Source organism: Microcebus murinus, chromosome 18 (assembly GCF_040939455.1).
Source record: "Microcebus murinus isolate Inina chromosome 18, M.murinus_Inina_mat1.0, whole genome shotgun sequence".
Lineage (NCBI taxonomy): Eukaryota > Metazoa > Chordata > Mammalia > Primates > Cheirogaleidae > Microcebus > Microcebus murinus.
Window position 1 is genome coordinate 30,424,449 of NC_134121.1, and position 20,024 is coordinate 30,444,472.

The 20,024-nt window shown below is 36.9% G+C and overlaps 2 protein-coding genes across 2 annotated transcripts in view; one reads left to right on the forward strand and one right to left on the reverse strand.

Moving 5' to 3' along the window:
- MED13 (mediator complex subunit 13) overlaps window positions 1–20,024 on the reverse strand; it is a 104,478-nt gene that overhangs the window by 76,340 nt on the left and 8,114 nt on the right. Inside the window, exon 3 of the mRNA XM_012772393.2 lies at window positions 16,379–16,547. Coding sequence (XP_012627847.1) covers window positions 16,379–16,547 — 169 coding nt within the window. The remainder of the gene's footprint in view (window positions 1–16,378; window positions 16,548–20,024) is intronic.
- Window positions 6,340–6,833, forward strand: LOC105875527 (large ribosomal subunit protein eL42-like). The gene has a single exon (XM_012772641.3). It carries the CDS (start codon window positions 6,413–6,415, stop codon window positions 6,731–6,733), a length of 321 nt encoding a protein of 106 aa, XP_012628095.2. The 5' UTR covers window positions 6,340–6,412; the 3' UTR covers window positions 6,734–6,833.

Sequence of the window (20,024 nt, forward strand, 5' to 3'; positions counted from 1 at the left end):
AATTCTACCTCATCATCTAAAGGAAAAAATCATGAATATAAGAAAAGATTTAGCTATAATAAATGTCCTTCATAGAATTGTTTATATTATAATAGAAAAGGCTGCAAATATAGGAACCAGTTAAACAAGTTAAGTACACCCACACATATAATAATTACAAAGCCACGAATATAAGTTAAGGTGGAAGAGTAGGTTTAATGGAAAAGGATAGGCTACCAAAATAGCATGGTCTCCACTGTTTTCCTTTTTTAAGAGATGGGTTTCTTTCGTCAAGCACTATGGCTCATGCCTATAATCCCAGCACTGAGAGACTAAGGCAAGAGGATAGCGTGAGCTTAGGAGTTTGAGACCAGCCTCAGTAAGAGCGAGACCCTTTCTTTACTAAAAATAAAACAATTAGCTGGGCATCATGGCACACGCTTGTAGTCCCAGCTACCCTAGAGGCTGAGGCAGGAGGATCACTTGAGCCCAGGAGTTTGAAGCTGCAGTGAGCTATGCTAATGCCACTGCATTCCTATCCAGAGTGACAGAGTGAGACCCCATCCCAATAAAAAAAAAAAAAAAAAAAAAAAGAGATACAGTCTCACTATGTTGCCCAGGCTGGCCTCTAACTCCTGGGCTCAAGGGATCATCTTACCTCAGCCTCCCAAGTAGCTGGAACTAACTATAGGCACATGCCACCCTATCTGGCCCCTAATGTTTTTTTAAGAGGAAAAAAGTTTTCTGTGGTTAAAAAAGTCTAGGTGGGCAACAGAATTGAAGGTGACTGAATTTTTATTTTTGCATATCTTCCCTTTCTATAAGAAAATATAAATATATTTTTTCATTTTATTACTTCTGTAATTGGGCTGTATCTAATCACAATCACTTAATGTAGTCCCCTGCCAACCAATGAAGTTATTTTAAAGCAAAGATGAATCTTACAGTTGAAGGCATCCTAGAATCAAGGAAACATGCAAAACAGTACATCTTATGAAATTTAGGTATAGCTAGGTACACAGGTTACAAAATGAAAGTTTCCAAAGACAGCAGATATATCCTGAAGATACAACTTAGAAACATCAAGTAGTTGAAAAGGGAATGAGATTGTACACTGAGAAGAATCCACTTTTATTCCTTTTCCACACATTTGTCTTAAAAATTCATCCTGAAGAATCAGTTCTTTAAATTATGACCATTAATCAACTCAAAACCTGATGAATATACGTACAAGCCCTCTTATATTTTTTCTGGACAAGGCAAGGCATAATGAATTTAAATTAAGTTATAATAAAAGTAATGCTAGAGCTAACAGACATGGGAAAATAGATGGTAGAAAAGAGGTGAACAGCAACACACAGCTGAGAATTTCTTCATTTTATATATATTATGGAGTCAACAGATAATGTCTCCGGTGGGCATGGTGGCTCACGCCTGTAATCCTAGCACTCAGGGAGGCCGAGGTGGGTGGATCACTCAAGGTCAGGAGTTCGAAACCAGCCTGAGTAAGAGTGAGATGCTGTCTCTACTAAAAATAGAAAGAAATTAGTTGGCCAACCAAAAATATATAGAGAAAAAATTAGCCAGGCATGGTGGCGCATGCCTGTAGTCCCATCTAATCGGGAGAATGAGGCAGGAGCATAGGCCTGAGCATAGAAGTTTGAGGTTGCTGTGAACTATGCTAACAGCACGGCACTCTAGCCCAGGCAACAGAGTGAGACTCTATCTCTGGAAAAAAAAAATAGATAATGTCTCAAGTTGACAGAATAAGAAAACGGAATTTAAGTATATTATTCAAGTTATATAAGTAACTGACAGAGACTGGTCCAGAGGTAATGCAGAATCTCAACTGATTTTTCAATATCAGTTCAAAGTCTTTGCTCTACTCTTTCATCTCTTTTCACTACTGTACTTGACTAGCCTAAAATTTTTTTTAAATAGAAATAAAATTTTAAAATTAAAATAACAGAAAAACTAAAAATAATGTAACTAATAAAATAAATCTTATCTTTCATGATAAGGAAATAGTAGACATTATTCAAAGTTGATAAATCAAGGCCCAGAGGTAGTATAAGTATCGCTGGAATTATGTTAGTAACAACCAGAAGAACAAAAAAATTAAAAAACAAAACCACCTGGTTACTTCTGGGAATGGGACTGTATTTAAGCAGGAATCCTTAAATGTTTTTTAAATTCATAATACCATTCTGTTCTGCTTATATTAAAATTTATATTAAAATTATATTATATTTATATTAAAAAGTTATATTAAAATTTTTTAATTGTTAAAAAATTATAGATTCTATACATTTACCAGTGATTACTATATATCTTTCCTCACTCCAATAGTTTTTATTTAATAAACTTTTTAACTATTTTAAATTTACAGAAATGTTGCAAAGACAGCATACAGAATTCTCATATCCTTTCACCCAGTTCCCTCTAGTGTTTTTTTAGTTGTTGGTTTTTATTTTTTTTAGACAGGGTCTAGATATGTTGCCTAGGCTAGTCTTGAACTACTGCCCTGAAGCAATCCTCCCATCCTGAGTTCCCGAATAGCTGGGATTACAAGCATGAGCCACTGCACCTGGCTAGTTTCCCTAACATTTACAAACATCTTAGAACCTGCTATATTTGTCAGACATATAATTAATGTTGATAGATTACTATTAGCTAAACTCCAATTTTAATTGGATTTTCCACTAGTGCTCTTTTTCTATGCCAGGATCCAAACCAAGATACCACACTGAATTTAACCAATAGTTTTTAACAGCCAAGAGAAAAATTAAATTAAGCTTGTTGCTCCTCTGAATAAAATGTTAATTTTATTAGAATAGCTATGGGTTGAAGAATTATGAAGACGTATACATATTTGCTTTTGGTAAAAAGGGTATAAATCTAAAATAATCAAGATGAGTAAAGAAACTATTAACTAATAACAACTTTGAAAACTGTCCACAGAGAAACAGACCATTGCTATTGCTCATTTAAAGAAGCTCAACTGTACTATTGCTATCCAGCAGTATTTTCCAGCAATGGTAAGGTACTTTGTACTGCAAAACACACAAAAAATCTACCAAACAGAAACCTAACTCCAAATGTTCAAAACACAAATCAAAAAAACCACACACACACACAAATGAAAGAACTCTGCATTAAACTTAGCATTATATTCAGATCTGTATGTACTATATACTAAGCCACCAAGTAAAAGCCAAGTGTTATTCTTTTATTCAACAAATATTTTTAAGTTAAGCCCATGGCACTGTGCCAGGCACACAATTGATTACCACTATGATAAGTGCTATAACAAAAACTCAAGTACAGGATGCTATCAAAATGTCTTAACAAGGTGATCTAGATACTTGAATTTTTTTTATTTTTATTTTTTTTTTTTTGAGACATGGTCCCACACTCTGTTGCTTGGGCTAGAGTACAGTGGCATCATCACAGCTCAATGAAACCTCATACTCCTGGGTTCAAGCAATTCTCCTGCCCCAGTCTAGCTATGACTACAGGTACACACCACCATGCCAGGCTAATTTTTCTATTTTTTGTAGAGACGGCATGTTGTTCTTGCTTAAGCTGGTCTCAAATTCCTGGCCTTAAGAAATCCTCCCGCCTCAGCCTCCAAAAGTGCTAGGATTACAGGTGTGAGCCTCCACACACAGCCTATATAATTGTTAAGGCTGAGTTATAGAGCATATAGATATGTAACAATCTCTAAACAGTATTTTTATTTTAGCAAACCACTAATATTTAATTTCTGAGAACTATATGCCAATCATGCTCATTCATATAATATGAGCATTCAATTCATATAATTCATATAAAATAATTCATATAAAATGAGCATTCAATCATGCTCAATCATATAATATGTATTGACATTCAACAGGCAGAAACCAATTTTCAAAGTATTTTTCACTCTTAACTATAATAAAGGATATGAGAGTCTAAAACCAAGACAAAATGCTAAACACTTAAAGAATAAATAAAATCAATATTCAATGAGCTAGAATGACTGTTTTTCAATATTATGTTCCTCATAATATGTTCCTCTTCCTATGAAGAAATGTTCCTCAAATGTTCCTTACAAGTTTTTTAGGCAACTATAAAAGACTTACTTTTGTCTTGATAGAAGGTACAAATTTTTAAAAAGAGTTTCAAGGGGAATTACTAACTAAAATACATGTAAAGGAACACATTTATTATCAAAGAGCTACTCAGGAGCCTGAGACAGGAAGATCATTTAGGCCAGGAGTTTGAGGTTGTACCATGCTATGATCATGCCTGTGAATAGCCACTGCACTATACCCTAGGCAACAGAGAAAGACAGGACAGGACAGGACAGGACAGGACAGGACAGGACAGGACAGGACAGGACAGGACAGGACAGGAAAGGAAAGGAAAGGAAAGGAAAGGAAAGGAAAGGAAAGGAAAGGAAAGGAAAGGAAAGGAAAAAGGAAAGGAAAGAAAGGTGGGGGGAGAAAAGAAGGAAGAGACTCAAGCAAGACTAACCATTATGTAGAGAAATTTTAATTTGATTAACTTTAGGGATCAAGTAAGTATGCTATAGAAGTGATTATGAAAGCTATCTGCTTACTTAGTAACTGAATAGCAAATTTTAAAATCTGAATTGCAAATACTTCCAAGAATATTTGTAAATAAAAGCAATAACCTAAGACAGTCTCATGTTCTTTATCTTTAAAATACAAAACGGAGACCTGAATTTCATATCCTCATATCTACTACTCTATGTATCAGTGCAGTATAGTTCTTAAAAATATAGCTTTCAACTCTACTTCATTTAAGAATAAAAAAGAGAATAAAAAGATATTCAAAATAAAGTTTTCTCATGACAAAAAAAATAATGTGATAAAGATCTCTTTTCCTGAAGATTATTATAATATGGGAAATGTTAAACAGTATATTAACTCAACTTCTCTTAAATATTATTTAGGAAGAATTTAACCTGGTATGTTCAAGAATCATAAAGGCTATTTTTCAATTTCCCCAACAGCCTTTCCAGTGAGCACTTTTAACTTTTAAACCACAAAAGAAAATTTGTCTCCAAGAGGTCTTTGTAAAAACCCAATATTCCAAAGTGCAAAACCAAGTGACTATCGGGCACAGTGGCTCATGCCTATAATCCCAGCACTTAGAAAGGCCAAGGCAGGAGGATCACTTGAGTCCAGGAGTTTGAGACTAGCACATAGGCAACATAGCCAAGAGTCTGTCTCTATGGGGAAAAAAAAAAAAAATAGCTGGGTATGGTGGTGTGCACATGTAGTCCCAGCTACTTGGGAAGCTAAGGCAGGAGGATTGCTTGAGCCCAGGAGTTTGAGGTTCCAGTGAGCTATGATGAGGCCACTGCACTTCAGACTGGGTGACAGAACAAGACCCCGTCTGTCAAAAAAATAAAATAAAATACAAAACACCAAGTGACTAACGCTCTCAGCTCCCACTATTTATCTACACTGCCATATTTCCCAACAACTCAACCCCAGTGATCTATGAGCAAAGAAAAAAACATCACCTTCTATACTGCTAGCATATTATCCCAATATACAGTAGTCTGATCTTATTGTAATAGAAAATGATTTAAAATAAACAGTTTGTACATGATACTGGAGAAAAACTATTTTAAATATGGCATAAAACTGCTGAAATTCTTTTACCAAAAAAAAAAGAAAGAAAGGCCAGGCGTGGTGGCTCACACCTGTAATCTTAGCACTCTGGGAGGTCAAGGCGAGAGGACTGCTTGAGCTCAGGAGTTCGAGACCAACCTGAGCAAGAGTGAGACCCCCGTCTCTACTATAAATAGAAAGAAATTAACCAAACAACTAAAGATAGAAAAAAAAAAATAGCGTGTAGTCCTGTAGTCCCAGCTACCCTGGAGGCTGAAGCAGGAGGATCGCTTGAGCCCAGCAGTTTGAGGTTACTGTGAACTAGCTGACACCAGGGCACTCTAGCCCAGGCAAGAGAGTGACACTCTGCCTAAAAAAAAAAAAAAAAAAAAAAAAAAAAGACAGGGCCTCACTATGTTACCCAGGCTGCAACGCAGTTGCTGTTCCCAGGCACACAATTGTAGTGTTATAAAACCTCAAACTCTTCTGCTCAAGTGATCCTCCAACCTCAGCCTCCCAAGTCAGAGAATATTATAATACAAAGAGAATGTTAAGAAATATGGGCATACTAAATTCAGAATGGCTTTTCTTTCAAGGAGAAATGTTATCATTAATAACATCATCTTAAACAATTTTTGTAATTATCACTTAAAAAAGTAGAGTTAAAACAAATACATGTAACTACAATGATAGCCCAAGGTATTATTAAGAATTGCCAATGCCGGCGCGAGCGGCGGGAGGCAAGGGTTGCGGACGCCAACTTTCCCGATTTCATTGAATAGACAGACGGCTCTACAGTAAACATGGTCAATGTACCTAAAACTCAAAGAACTTCCTGTAAGAAGTGTGGCAAGCATCAACCTCACAAAGTGACCCAGTATAAGAAGGGCAAGGATTCCCTGTATGCCCAGGGAAAGAGGCGCTATGATCGGAAGCAGAGTGGCTACGGTGGGCAAACAAAGCCAATTTTCCGGAAGAAGGCTAAAACCACAAAGAAGATTGTGCTAAGGCTGGAATGTGTTGAGCCTAACTGCAGATCCAAGAGGATGCTGGCCATTAAGAGAAGCAAGCATTTTGAACTGGGAGGAGATAAGAAAAGAAAAGGCCAAGTGATCCAGTTCTAAACTTTGGGACTCTTTTTGTCCTTTAATTTTGAGGAGAAAATGTTGAAGCTGTAGAAAAATTATTTGTAGGGAAATAAATACAATGATATTAAAAAAAAAAAAAAAAGAATTGCCAATGCTTTCCAGGAGAATACCAATGCTTTCTAGGAGTTCATAGTGTAATATCCAAAACAAAAGGTATGGGGCAGAATTTTACAAATGAAACCTGAACAATTTTCTGTTGCAGAAAGAAATGTTCCTCAATTAAATATTCAAATTAAATTATTTATTTCTAAGACAGAAAAGACATGCTTAAAATTAAAGTAAGTTGTTCTAATAGCAACACTTCAATACGTACACTACATTAGGTGGTGTCATATCTAATTTATTTTTAGCATTTGTATTAGAAAGCTACAGAAAAATGATATCCCATTTTGCTAGTGGGAAATTTGAAGCACAAAGAGGTCAAATGGCTTCTCATAAAATCATAAAACTAGTTAAAAGTAATGTTGACTTAAAATCCTAGTCATCCTAACAACCAATTAAAACATGGGCAAAGAACCTGAACATTTTCCCAAAATTGATATACAAACAGTGAATAAACACATAAGACGCTCAATATCACTAATTATTAGGGAAATGTAAATCAAGAACATAATACGATACCATTTCACACCCACAAAAATGGCCATTATTTCTTAAAAAACAGGAAACAAGTGTTGGTGAGGATATGGAGAAATTGGAATTCTACTGCATTGATGTTGGGAATGGAAAACAGTGCAGCCACTGGAAAACAGTATGGAAAGTCTTCAAAAATTTAAACTTAGAATTACCATATAATACAACAATTCCACTAGTGGGTATACACCCAAAAGAACTGAGAGCATAGATCTGAAGAGAGATTTGTACTCCAATGTTTATGGCAGCATTTTCACAATAGCCAAAAGGTGGAAACAACCCACATGTCCATTGATGAATGAATAAACAAAACATGGTATATCATATAATGGAGTATTACTTAGCCTTAAAAAGAAGCCAAATCCTGTCACATGCTACAACATGAATGAACCCTGAAGACATTATACTAAGTGAAATAAGCCAGACACAAAAGGACAAATATTGTATGATTCCACTTATATGGCAAATTCATAGAGGAAGGAAGTAGAATGGTGGTTACAAGGGACCTGGGAAGAGAAAAATGAGGAATTATTGTTTCATGAGTAGATTTTCAGTTTGGGATGATGAAAAAGCTCTGCAGATACACAGTGGTGATGGATGCAAACAATATGAATGTACTTAATTCCACTGAACAATACACTGAAAATTTGTAAATTTTATGTTATATATATTTTACAACAATAAAAGAAACCCTACTCATCTTAATTCCTAGATTATTTTTTTTTTATTTATTTATTTTTTTTTTTTTGAGACAGAGTCTCACTTTGTTGTCCAGGCTAGAGTGAGTGCCGTGGCGTCAGCCTAGCTCACAGCAACCTCAAACTCCTGGGGTCCAGTGATCCTTCTGCCTCAGCCTCCCGAGTAGCTGGGACTACAGGCATGCGCCACCATGCCCGGCTAAATTTTTTTTTTATATATATATCAGTTGGCCAATTAATTTCTTTCTATTTATAGTAGAGACGGGGTCTCGCTCTTGCTCAGGCTGGTTTTGAACTCCTGACCTTGAGCAATCCGCCCGCCTCGGCCTCCCAAGAGCTAGGATTACAGGCGTGAGCCACAGCGCCCGGCCCCTAGATTATTTTTATTTCACAAATTCAATAGTTTTCAAACTTCTTTTATCTTTTAAAACTTCCAGGCCAGGTGCGGTGGCTCATGCCCGTAATCCTAGCAATCTGGGAGACCAAGTCCGAAGAACTGCTTGAGGTCAGGAACTTGAGATCAGCCTGAGCAAGAGCAAGTCTCTACTAAAAATCAAAAAAATTACCCAGGCAACTAAAAATAGAAAAAAATTAGTCAGGTGTGGTGGCACACGCCTGTAGTCCCAGCTACTCTGGAGGCTGAGGGAGGAGGATCACTTGAGCCCCGGAGTTTGAGGTTGCTGTGAGCTAGGCTGACGCTACGGCACTCTAGCACAGGCAACAGAGCAAGACTCTGTGTCAAAAAAAAAATCCCAAAGCCCAGGTCACAGCCCCAGGTTAAGATATAAGCATATCTTAACTTCTTCTTACCTAGAGAGCTTCTTTCAAGCTCTCTAGGTAATTGCCACCTGCAGCCAAGTTTGGGAACCACTGCATTAATCTATATGTCTGCAGTCTTCAAAGTAAATTTTTTTAATTCTTAAATTTTACATTGTTAATATTGGGTATCTTAACATATCTCCATGAACAAAAGAACTATATTAAAATCCAGGAGATTACATCTTACCTGTGAATTCTATATATATTTGTGCTCACTCAGTGAACACATTACTTACATTATTGAGTAAAGAATACTTAGAAATCAACAACATTATTATTCTGGTTTACAACCTCATGTGCTCTGAAAGTGTTCCTTTTTACTGTTGTTTTTCAGTATTCTGTTTTTAGTATTTCTTATCATTTTAAAAAGACATAGGTGCAAGAGATATACTGGTCTACAGGGTCCACAATCTGTCTCATATTTTTCATGCCCTATAATCCAGCTCAAACACTTGGTAGCTGGTGTGACCTTGGACAGATTTATATGAGTCTACAGTAAGAAACATAGTAAGAAATTATGGTTTTAAAAAAATCTCAATGGGGAGAAAAAAAAAAAAAGACCTCAGTACTTAATTTTTCTCAGAAATGTTCTTGGAAAGCCTGATAATATGGTAGACTGACCATGCAAATCCTAATGACTCAAGCACCACAGAGAAATGCCATGGGCCATAAGTACTATTATATTATCACTTAAGTTTCAGAAATGATAAGCAGTAATCTTGATGACAGACATTAAGAAAAAAACAGCATAGATAGGCTATAATGGGAAAAAATATAAAGATACATCAAAGCTGCTGAAGAAACTATGCCCAACTTAGCAGATAGTGGGTACCCTGATCTGATGTAAGGTATGGGGCTTTCCCTGCTTTTGAGATTCTAGAGCACACTGACAATTTAGCATAAAATTCTAAGAGGGTTCACCGATCACCACATAGAAGAATTGTTTATCAATAAGCACTACCAAATTCAGTTGGGCTTACAGCCCTACAACTGTGTTATTAATACAACAGCCAATATACACATATACGTATTTATGTATTTTTATATATGTGTGTGTGTGTGTATATATATATATATATATATATATATATATAGAGAGAGAGAGAGAGAGAGAGAGAGAGAAGGTCTCACTCTGTCACTGCCAGGCTAGAATACAGTGGCATGATCGCTCACTGTATCCTCAAACCCATGGGCTCAAGTGATCCTTCTACCTCAGCTTCCTGAGTAGCTAGGACTACAGGCACTCACCACCATGTCTGGCAAATTTTTGAATTTTCTGTAAAGACTGGGTCTCACCACGTTGCCCAGGCTTGTCTCCTGGGCTCAAGCAATCCTCACTTCTCAACCTCCCTAAGTGCTACAATTATAGGCACCAGCTACAACACTCAGCCTTAGAAAACTTTAAATTACACATGTGGCTTACATTATATTTTCACTGGACAGTGCTATACTGTAAGACAGGAAGAGAGGAAATGAATACTTAAAAAACATAATAGCAATCACTTAAGGCCAAAACTTTGAGACCAGCCTGGGTAACACAGCAAGACCTCATCTCTAAAAAATGAATTAAAAAAAAAAAAAAAAAAGCTGGGCTTGGTGGCCAGTGGCTGTACTACCAGCTGCTCAAGAGGCTGAGGCAGGAGGATTGCTTGAGGCCAGGAATTCAAGACCAGCCTGAGCACCACAGTGGGACCTCATCTCTAAGAAAAATACAAAAAAATTTAGTTGGGCGTGTGCCTGTAATCTCAGTTACTTGGGAGGCTGCGGCAGGAGGATCCCTTCAGCCCAGGAATTTGAGGTTGCAGTAAGCTACAATGACACCACTGCACTCTAGCCCAAGCAACACAGTGAGACGCTGTCTCAAAAATATAAATTACAAAATAATACTGGGGTAGAAGGCCAGGTACAGTGGCTCACACTTATAATCCTAGCACTTTGGGAATCTGAGACAGGAGGATCACTTGAGTCCAGGAATTTGAGGTTGCAATGAACTATGAGCCTGGGCCATAGAGCAAGACAGGTCTCAAAATATATATGTGTATATACGTGTGTATATATAAAAAAATTGGGATGGATAACTATCTCACATAGAGCAAAGATATCAAAAAGATTTATCAATTCAGCAATGTCTTTTTTCTACAGAAATTAATTATATGGCTCTATCTGTAGTTAAGAAAATAAGGTAAGATTAAAGTATATTAAAATGAAACACGCTCCCTATTAACATATTTCCCTCCTATACAATCTTATCTGTCACTTAGCAAACAGTTGTCAATACATCCTGTAAGGATATTGAACTAGCTATCTAAAAAAAGAATTCCTTACTAGTATCCTTCTACCATAGAAGAATTTAAAACTCTTGCTACATAAATAAACTTAACTGGCCACTCAGCTAAATGGTGATAATAGATTCAATGTGACAAAAAATTTAACCAAACACAAACTTAAGAGTTCTTATTTAAGACAATCTTACTCAGATGCACTCTCAAACATCACAAGTTTGGAAAGTCTTTCACTAAGAGAGTAAAACCTACAGTAAGTCACTGGCACTTATTATAGCCCATTTACCTGTCTGTGTTATCACTAGAAAACTCAATGACTGTCATCTGACCAGTCCCCTGCAATGTAGGAAATACCTAAACTATTCAAGACAAAACACTGGTCATTCTTTTAACCGATTATCTGAAGACTGGTTTGTTTTAGTGAGCAATTATCCTTATAGTTGAAGGGTTCTTAACAGGTAACCAGGCTGTATCACTAGAATTTGGTTCCACTTCCACTCTTTCCGTCCCTAAAGACTGTTAGGGTTAAACAGATAATTAACTACATGTTAAGACAAGGAATATTATAGGTTGTCCCTGTTCAGGTCAAACCAGTTCTGCAGCAAAAATTTTCTTCCTTGACAACTCTTGAGCTGTTATTCTTTTTCAAAATGTTTATACCAGTTTAACCAAAGGTGAATTTGTCAGTAAACAAAAATAGTATATATGATGCATCTGCTTCATAATGATCTAGAAATACATTAATTTATAATCAATTTTTATCTACCTTCCCTATATCATTCCACTGAATTCAACAGAAAGGAAGTCCCAAGTCATAACTAAAAGACTTAGCTGCTTGATTGTTTCCTACTTGCTTTTCTAAAGGGAGAGAGGAGAGTAAGGAAGTGCCTACAAAAAAAGAGATTTGAGGACGAGCATTTACCTCTCCTGGATAAAGTCAGTTTTTGTATCACAACTATGCTTCAAGAGTATCTCAAAAGAGTATACACTATTTCTGGTAACACTTTGCCAATAAAACACAATCTGAATTTAGCTCCCCTCCTAAATGGGTCAGCCCATGGAAAAATACTAGTGCTCAATTACATGGTTAAATGACAAGTAAAATCTGTTGGATTCATGGAAATCTCCAATTAAAAGTTGTATCTTTGATTATTAACAGCCTATGAAAAGAGATTTTCATAAAGAAAAAGAAAAATACCTCCAGTACCCTGCATAGCTTATTGAACATATTCATTTATCTCTACTTTCTCATGAAAACCCCTCCATATATAGATAGTAAAAGGCAGGAGGAAAATGAAGAGAATGGTAAAGTGACAGTAAAAGAAAAGAGACAGGCCAGGTGTGGTGGCTCATGCCTGTAATCCTAGCACCTTTGGAAAGCCAAGGCAGGAGGACAGCTTGAGGCCAGGAGTTGGAGACCAACCTGTCTCTACAAAAAAAATTGAAAAATTAGCCAGGCATGGCGGCACAAGCTTATAGTCCCAGCTACTCAGGAGGCTGAAGCAAAAGGACAGCTTGAGCCCAGGAGTCTGAAGTTGCAATGAGCTATGATGACACCACTGCACTGTAGCCCAGGCAACTGAGTGAGACCCTGAAGAAAAAACAGGAAAGGAAGGGGAAAGGTAGAGGAAACAAAGGAAAGGAATAAAAATTTAAAAAAAAAGGAAAGGAATAGCCATAAAATCTGAAGAGCTTTCAAGCAAAGGGAAAAACCATAAGGGACTTAGATAAAGGCAAAGGCAAAGAGGAAGGAGCCAAGATGCAAGCCGAGTCAAACCACAGAATCCCAGAAAGGCTCAGAAGTTGAAGATACTGATATTATCTCTGAAAGCATATATATGTATGTATAATTGAAAACAGAAGGAAGTTTAAATATAAAAGTTAGACTTTTGGATTCATTTTACAATCTTACAGTCTCTTCACTTTCTTCAAGATCCATAAAAAACCTACAGGTTCACTCTTTGAATTGGTTGAAACAGAGGGACACAGAACACTTCGATATAACTGAGGAGATGTGTTTAAATGAAAGATTAAGTAAAAATCTAAACACTATGTAAGTGACTCCCCCAACCTCCCTTCCCCAGTAGGCTCCCTAAATACTGGCACTCAAGCTTATTTATACCCTCTAGTTGAGAAACTGAAAGATCCCTCTGGGAAAACTGACTAACCTGAGTGGGGTATGGGGGACCAGAGCAGTGGGACATAGAGCTGGTGAAAGCTGGATGACAGCCACTCAATAAAAATGGCCAGGTCCCCAACTTTGCACCCTAGTAAAGTCCATAACTTCATAAGCTGTTCACATACACAGAACTTCCAGTCAGCATTTTAGTGCCCAGAGGCCTAAGACAAAATGATTGCTAATCCTAGATTCTATACCCGGTCAAAACTATTGATCAACTATAAGGGTAGAAAAGAAGGTAATTCAGACATTCAATGTCAAAAGTATTACTTCCCATGTCCCATGTACTTTCAGGAAACTATGTACATGTACTTTCAGGTAGATGGGCACCACCAAAATAGTAAATAAAACCAACATAAGGAGAAATGAGATCTGATCCAACATGGATAGAAAAGCAAAGGGAGGCCTGGCACGGTGGTTTACGCCTGTAATCCTAGCACTCTGGGAAGCCGAGGCGGGCAGATTGCTCGAGGTCAGGCATTCAAAACCAGCCTGAGCAAGAGCGAGACCTCGTCTCTACTATAAATAGAAAGAAATTAATTGGCCAACTAATATATATAGAAAAAACATTAGCCGGGCATGGTGGCACATGCCTGCAGTCCCAGCTACTCGGGAGGCTGAGGCAGTAGGGATTGCTTGAGCCCAGGAGTTTGAGGTTGCTGTGAGCTAGGCTGACACCACAGCACTCACTCTAGCCTGGGCAACAAAGTGAGACTCTGTCTCAAAAAAAAAAAAAAAGAAAAAAAGAAAAGCAAAGGGAATTCCCAATATGTATACTGTGAAACAGGACTAGAGAACAACTAGTCTAAATTGGAAAAGACTAATGAAGGGTTCCAACAGGGATATTAATTAACAAGAGGGGAAAAAAGAAACTAATATATTACACTCAGTCCTTGAAGAGAGGGAGGGGAGATTTATACTTCTGGTAGATAGTCTAGGGATAAATTACCAATAGGTATATAGATCGGGAGTTAGCAAACTTTTTCTATAAAGAGCAAGATAGTAAATATCTCAGGCTAAGTATTTTTGGCTTTGCAAGCCATGTGTCTCTGTCACAATCATGTAACTCTGCTTTAGTGTGAAAGCAGCCGTAAATCAATCCATCAAAGAATGAGCATGACTGTGTTAAAATAAAACTTTATTTACAAAAACAGGTGGCAAACTATTTGCCCTGTAGAGTGGTAGCTGGACAACCTCTGACCTAGATAATTAAGTGAAAAAGAGATAACCATTAACACCTGGGAAAACAAAAAGATGTACAAAAATGGGATGTATTCCCAATACACTATATGGTTCAGTTACAAATAATATTTACAAAATCATCATAGTATAAATAAATAGTTTTATCAAAACTCATATATTGGCAAAATAAGGAAAGGGAGAAGGGAAAGGAGCAGAGTGTGTGCAAGAGTGCCAATGTCAACTGGACACAGTGGTGCGTGCCTATAGTCCCACCTACTCAGGAGGCTGAGGCAAGAGGATGGCTTAAGCCTAGCAGCTGAAGACCAGCTTGGGCAACATAACAAGACTCCATCTCAAAACAACAACAAAAACAAAACCAAAAAAAAAACCAGTGTCATCAATGTCCAAGTGTTTGTTGCAGGGAGAAGCAAGATAGCTAAACCCTCAATAGAAAGGCAGAATTTCAATGTTAGGCTGTCATGATCAAAAAAGAAGAAAAAAGGAAGCCCACAGATTACTCCTGAATAACTGAAATAACTAAAAACCTCAAGAATAAGCATATTAATTGCTTCAAAATTTTAAAACAGGTAAATTAGAAGAAAAAGTTAAAAGAATTAAAAGGGGGTTGCCTCTGAGGAGCAAATCTATTAGTTCAGGCTTAGCATTGCAGCTTTTCATTTAAAATCTTGGGTAATCTGCTTGACTTCTTAAAACCATATAAATGTATATGGCAGATATTGCTAACTGCCTACCCAATATTATCCATTTCTACTTTTTTTTTTTGAGACAGGTCTCGCTCTGTCATCCTGGCTACAATGCAGTGGTGTCATCATAGCCCACTGCAACCTCGAACTCTTGGGCTCAAGCGATCCTCCTGGCTCAGTCTCACAAGCAGCTGGGACTACAGGCATGTGCCACCATGCTCGGCATAGGAAAAGAAGGTATCTACCTTAAGTCTCCTGTGTCTCCACCTGCTAATTGGTGTCATATATTTGCTTAATTCAATGTTTAAAAAATTATAAACTATCCAAGAGTCTTATATAGAAAAACACAAATTTAAATTACTTTGATTAAAGCAAACTGAGAGACTGGGAATGAGAAGGGTTACCTCAATTCAAAACATAACCACAGTTCACCATTTTAATAGGTGCTAATACCACTTAATTTTAACATCAGAATACTTTGCATATATTTCCACTTGTACTAAAAAAAGGATACTTCCATGCAGAAGCCTCTGCTTTCATCCCACATGTTCTCTATCACCCCCAAATCAAAATTTAGGACACTGTCTTAAAACATAGCCTATTCCCACTGCAAGAAAAAAGAAGGTCTTTTTTGGTTTGTTTTGAGACAGGCTCTCTCACTCTGCTGCCCAAGCTAGAGTACAGTAGTATCATTATAGTTTATTGCTACCTCAAACTACTGGGCTCAAGCAATCCTCCTGCTTCAGACTCCTGAATAGCTGAGACTACAGGCATGTGCCACCACACCCAGCTAAATTATCTACGTTTTGTAGAGGTCATATCTCCCTATGTTGCTCAGGCTTGGTCTCAAACTCCTGGGCTCAAGTGATCCTCCTGCCTCCACTTCCGCAATAGCCAGCATTATAGGTGCAAGCCACTGCACCCAGCTGCAAGAAAATTCTTAGAATGTGTAAAAGAGAGTAAAAAGTGGTCAAAGAAAGCTGAATACTTACATTACTTTGCCAAAGTTAACCTCCTAAATATGTCTGTACTGATATTTAGCTTGTTTTATTCCACATTCTCTATAAAGCCATAAGAATTAACAAACCTAAAGAAATATCAAGAATTTAAATAAAATAGCTTACCTTTTATTTATAGGTTTTTCATCTTTTTCATAAGGCTTTACAAACCACTTGCCAATACGTACAAAGTTCCGGTTCATTAAACACCGTTCCAACAGATTATGAACTGCTTTGAAAAGCAGAGTACGGCATTCATAGGAAAGTCCATTCTCCCACACTCCATCTTCCTCTTCTAAATAAGAAATAAAGGAAACAAAAAGTAATGGCACTATACCTATTCAGAGCCAAGGAAAAAATGTTACAGTTTAAACTCTGTATTCACAAACCCTATTTCACCCCAGAATATTAAGTAATAATCACTTCGGTATATCTCTAAATGTTAAAATATTGGTTTCGAAGTGACTCCACAAAGAATAAAAGATCTAACTGCCATGCATTCTATTAAATTATCTGAAAATTATTTTTCCACCTAATAAAAGGGCAATGATATCATGAACACACTGACTTGGTTTCTGTATCAATAAAAAGAACACTTGTTTATATAACCTGGAAAATATTAAACATACTCTACATTTATGATGCTAATTTCAATGGGGGTTCACTTGTTACTTTGTCCTAATTCTTCCAGTTATTCAACCTACCAAAAAATATTAGCCAGTTAATAACTAAACTCAAAACATTTCATGTCCATCAACATTTTAATTCATGATTCCACTTTATAGTTTTGATAACTTAGTTTATAACTAAGTGATGAATAAAAAGGAAGCTACTGGCACAGAGTCTAATAAGTAGTGCCACCTTAGGTCTCATCTCAACCAAATGATTCTCATGACTACTATTCAGTATAGAATCCTCTACTTGGGGGAGAAATTTAAAAATTTAAAGACTTAAATTTTAAATGGCACTTTTGTCATATAAAGTAATAGCTACCTTCACTAAATATAGAGCCTCAATTTTGCCAGCAAATCTATGTTTTTGTTTGTTTGTTTTTGGAGACAGTGTCTCACTCTGTCACCCCGACTAGAGTGCAGTGGTGTCATCATAACTCACTGCAACCTCCAACTCCTGGGCTCAAGGGATCCTCCTGCCTCAACCTCCCAAACAGCTGGGACTATATGCTCATGTTACCACGCCAGCTAATTTTTCTAATTTTTGTAGAGATGGGGGTCTCACTCTTGCTCAGGTTCGTCTCCAACTGCTAGCTCAAGCAATCCTCCTTCCTCGACCTTCCAGAGTGTTAGGATTACAGGCATGAGCCACCGCACCCAGCTACATGCTCTTAATTCCAATAGAATTTTGTTGGGAATATCTTCCAATTCTTAATGTCTTTATAATCTATTTAGTACCCTTTACTTTTATTATCTTTCGCCTCAAAAAATCCCCTACATACTAAGAAGCACAGAGGTTATAACATCTGTCCTACATAAGTAGCCCTTCCCAAAATCTTTTACCTACTTGTCAATTTTAAAGCAAAGACCTGAGACACGCAGTTACCACTTATACATATCAAAGTTGTACAGCTGCTATAAACTTCAAATTATTCATTTAAAACTTAAGAATGGAAGCTGGGTGCAGTGGCTCACACCTATAATCCTAGCACACTGGAAAGCTGAGGCAGAAGGATCACTTGAGGTCAGGACTTTGAGACCAGCTCTGAGCAAAAGCAAAACTCCCATCTCTACCAAAAATAGAAAAAATTAGCCAGGCATGGTAGCACATGCCTGTAGTCCCCGATATTCCGAAGGCTGAGGCAGAACGACTGCCTGAGGTCAGGAGTTTGAGGTTGCAGTGAGCTGTGATGATGACACTGCACTTTACACGCTCACAAAAAATAAATAAATAAATAAACTTAAGAATGAATTTGCCGGCCCGGTGCAGTGGCTCACGCCTATAATCCTAGCACTCTGGGAGGCAGAGGCTGGAGGATAACTCAAGGTCAGGAGTTCAAAACCAGCCTGAGGAAAAGTGAGACCCCAATCTCTACTAAAAATAGAAAAGAAATTAACTGGCCAACTAAAAATATTTAGAAAAAATTAGCCAGGCATGGTGGCACATGCTTGTAGTCCCAGCTACCCAGGAGGCTGAGGCAGAAGGATCACTTGAGCCCAGGAGTTTGAGGTTGCTGTGAGCTAGGATGACGCCACGGCACTCACTCCAGCCAGGTAACAAAGTAAGACTCTGTCTCAAAAAAAAAAAAAAACCAACAACAAAAAAGAATGAATCTGCCTTCTTCCCCAAAACAGTAAATAAAAAAATTGTTGTAGTAAAAACTATAATATGATAATTTATAAATTTTCACATAAAATTCTGAAAATTGTATGGTTTTATTATAAAAAATATTTCAGTTAAACCTGCAATTAAACGACTTAACAATACTGAATGTGGTTTAAAAATTCTCCCTCATTACTCTAAATTTTGTCTAGAGAAACTCAGGTGAACTTTATTTATGCTTTCAAAGGGCGGTGTGTGTCTCAAGTCCCCAAATGCCCGCAGTTCTCATTAACATTAAACGGGAGTTATGCATAAAACAAAAAAGTACAGACCACCTGTTGGGGTTTCCTAAAACCCACAAGTCAAGTCACCTACACAGCAAGTAACTAGGCAACCATTACATTAAAGTAATATAATTTCATCTTTCATTGCTAAGGAAATAAGTCCTAATAATGCTCAATGAAAAGTCTGAAGGTTTTGTTTTGGTGGGTTCATTTAGAAACAAGAAGCCTACTGAGCTAAGCTTCTAATATCTTCATGTTGTGATAACCATAATAAAAGTAGTTTCTGGTCAGGCACGGTGGCTTAAATCCTAGCATTTTGGGAAGCTGAGACAGAAGGACTGCTTGAGTCCAGGAGTTTGAAACCAGCCTGACCAACACAGTGAGACCCTGTCTTTAGAAAAAATGGAAAAGTTAGCTAGGCATAGTAGCATGTGCCTGTAGTCCCAGATATTCCAGAGGCTAAGAACTATATTCCAGAACTCTGCTCCAGCCAGAGTTCAAAGCTGCAGTAAGCTAACCTGGGCAACAGAAGGAGACCCTGTCTCTAAAAAAGTACAATCAATCCACCCAAGACAATAATATGCTCCTCTTATATTAATTAAAACAAGTCCTTGAATCTCAACACCAGTATTATTTTATAATAGCAAGGGAAGGGAGAAAGGAATACATGGCGAATCTTTACCTAGCTCTTTTGAATTTAATCAACAATAGCATATTGGAAAAGTCTGCTTAATGCATTTAAATAAATATTTTCCTCTTCTTGTATCTGTATGCCCAGAGAAAGAGTTTCAATTTTTCATTTTTAGTATTTTTCTGTTACTATTAGCATTAGAACTCTTAATGTTACTTGAAATTTTTATGAAGTATTTATTTGAAAAAACACAAAGTTCAAATGCTAAATTTGATTGCCACAATTTTTGAGGATATACAGTGATGCCAAAGTATATGACAGATCAAAATAATTCTCTATCAATGAAAAAAATCAAATCCAAAAAAAACTGATACACCTAGAATTCAAAATTTTTCTCAAAACTGACATTTTTAAATATCTCCAAAGTGAACAAATGGTAAAAAAGGAATCTTTTTTTGGCAGGGGGATTAAAAAAAAAGGATTCCTATATAATTTTTCTAAACTATTAAAATGTTATATATGTTGATGAACACTGAATGATCAAAAATTAACATGGTAGATAATATCACGTATTTTCTGAAAG

Coding starts and splice junctions, on each gene's coding strand:
- LOC105875527 (XM_012772641.3), top strand. CDS start 6,413: ATGGTCAATGTACCTAAAACTCAAAGAACTTCCTGTAAGAAGTGTGGC.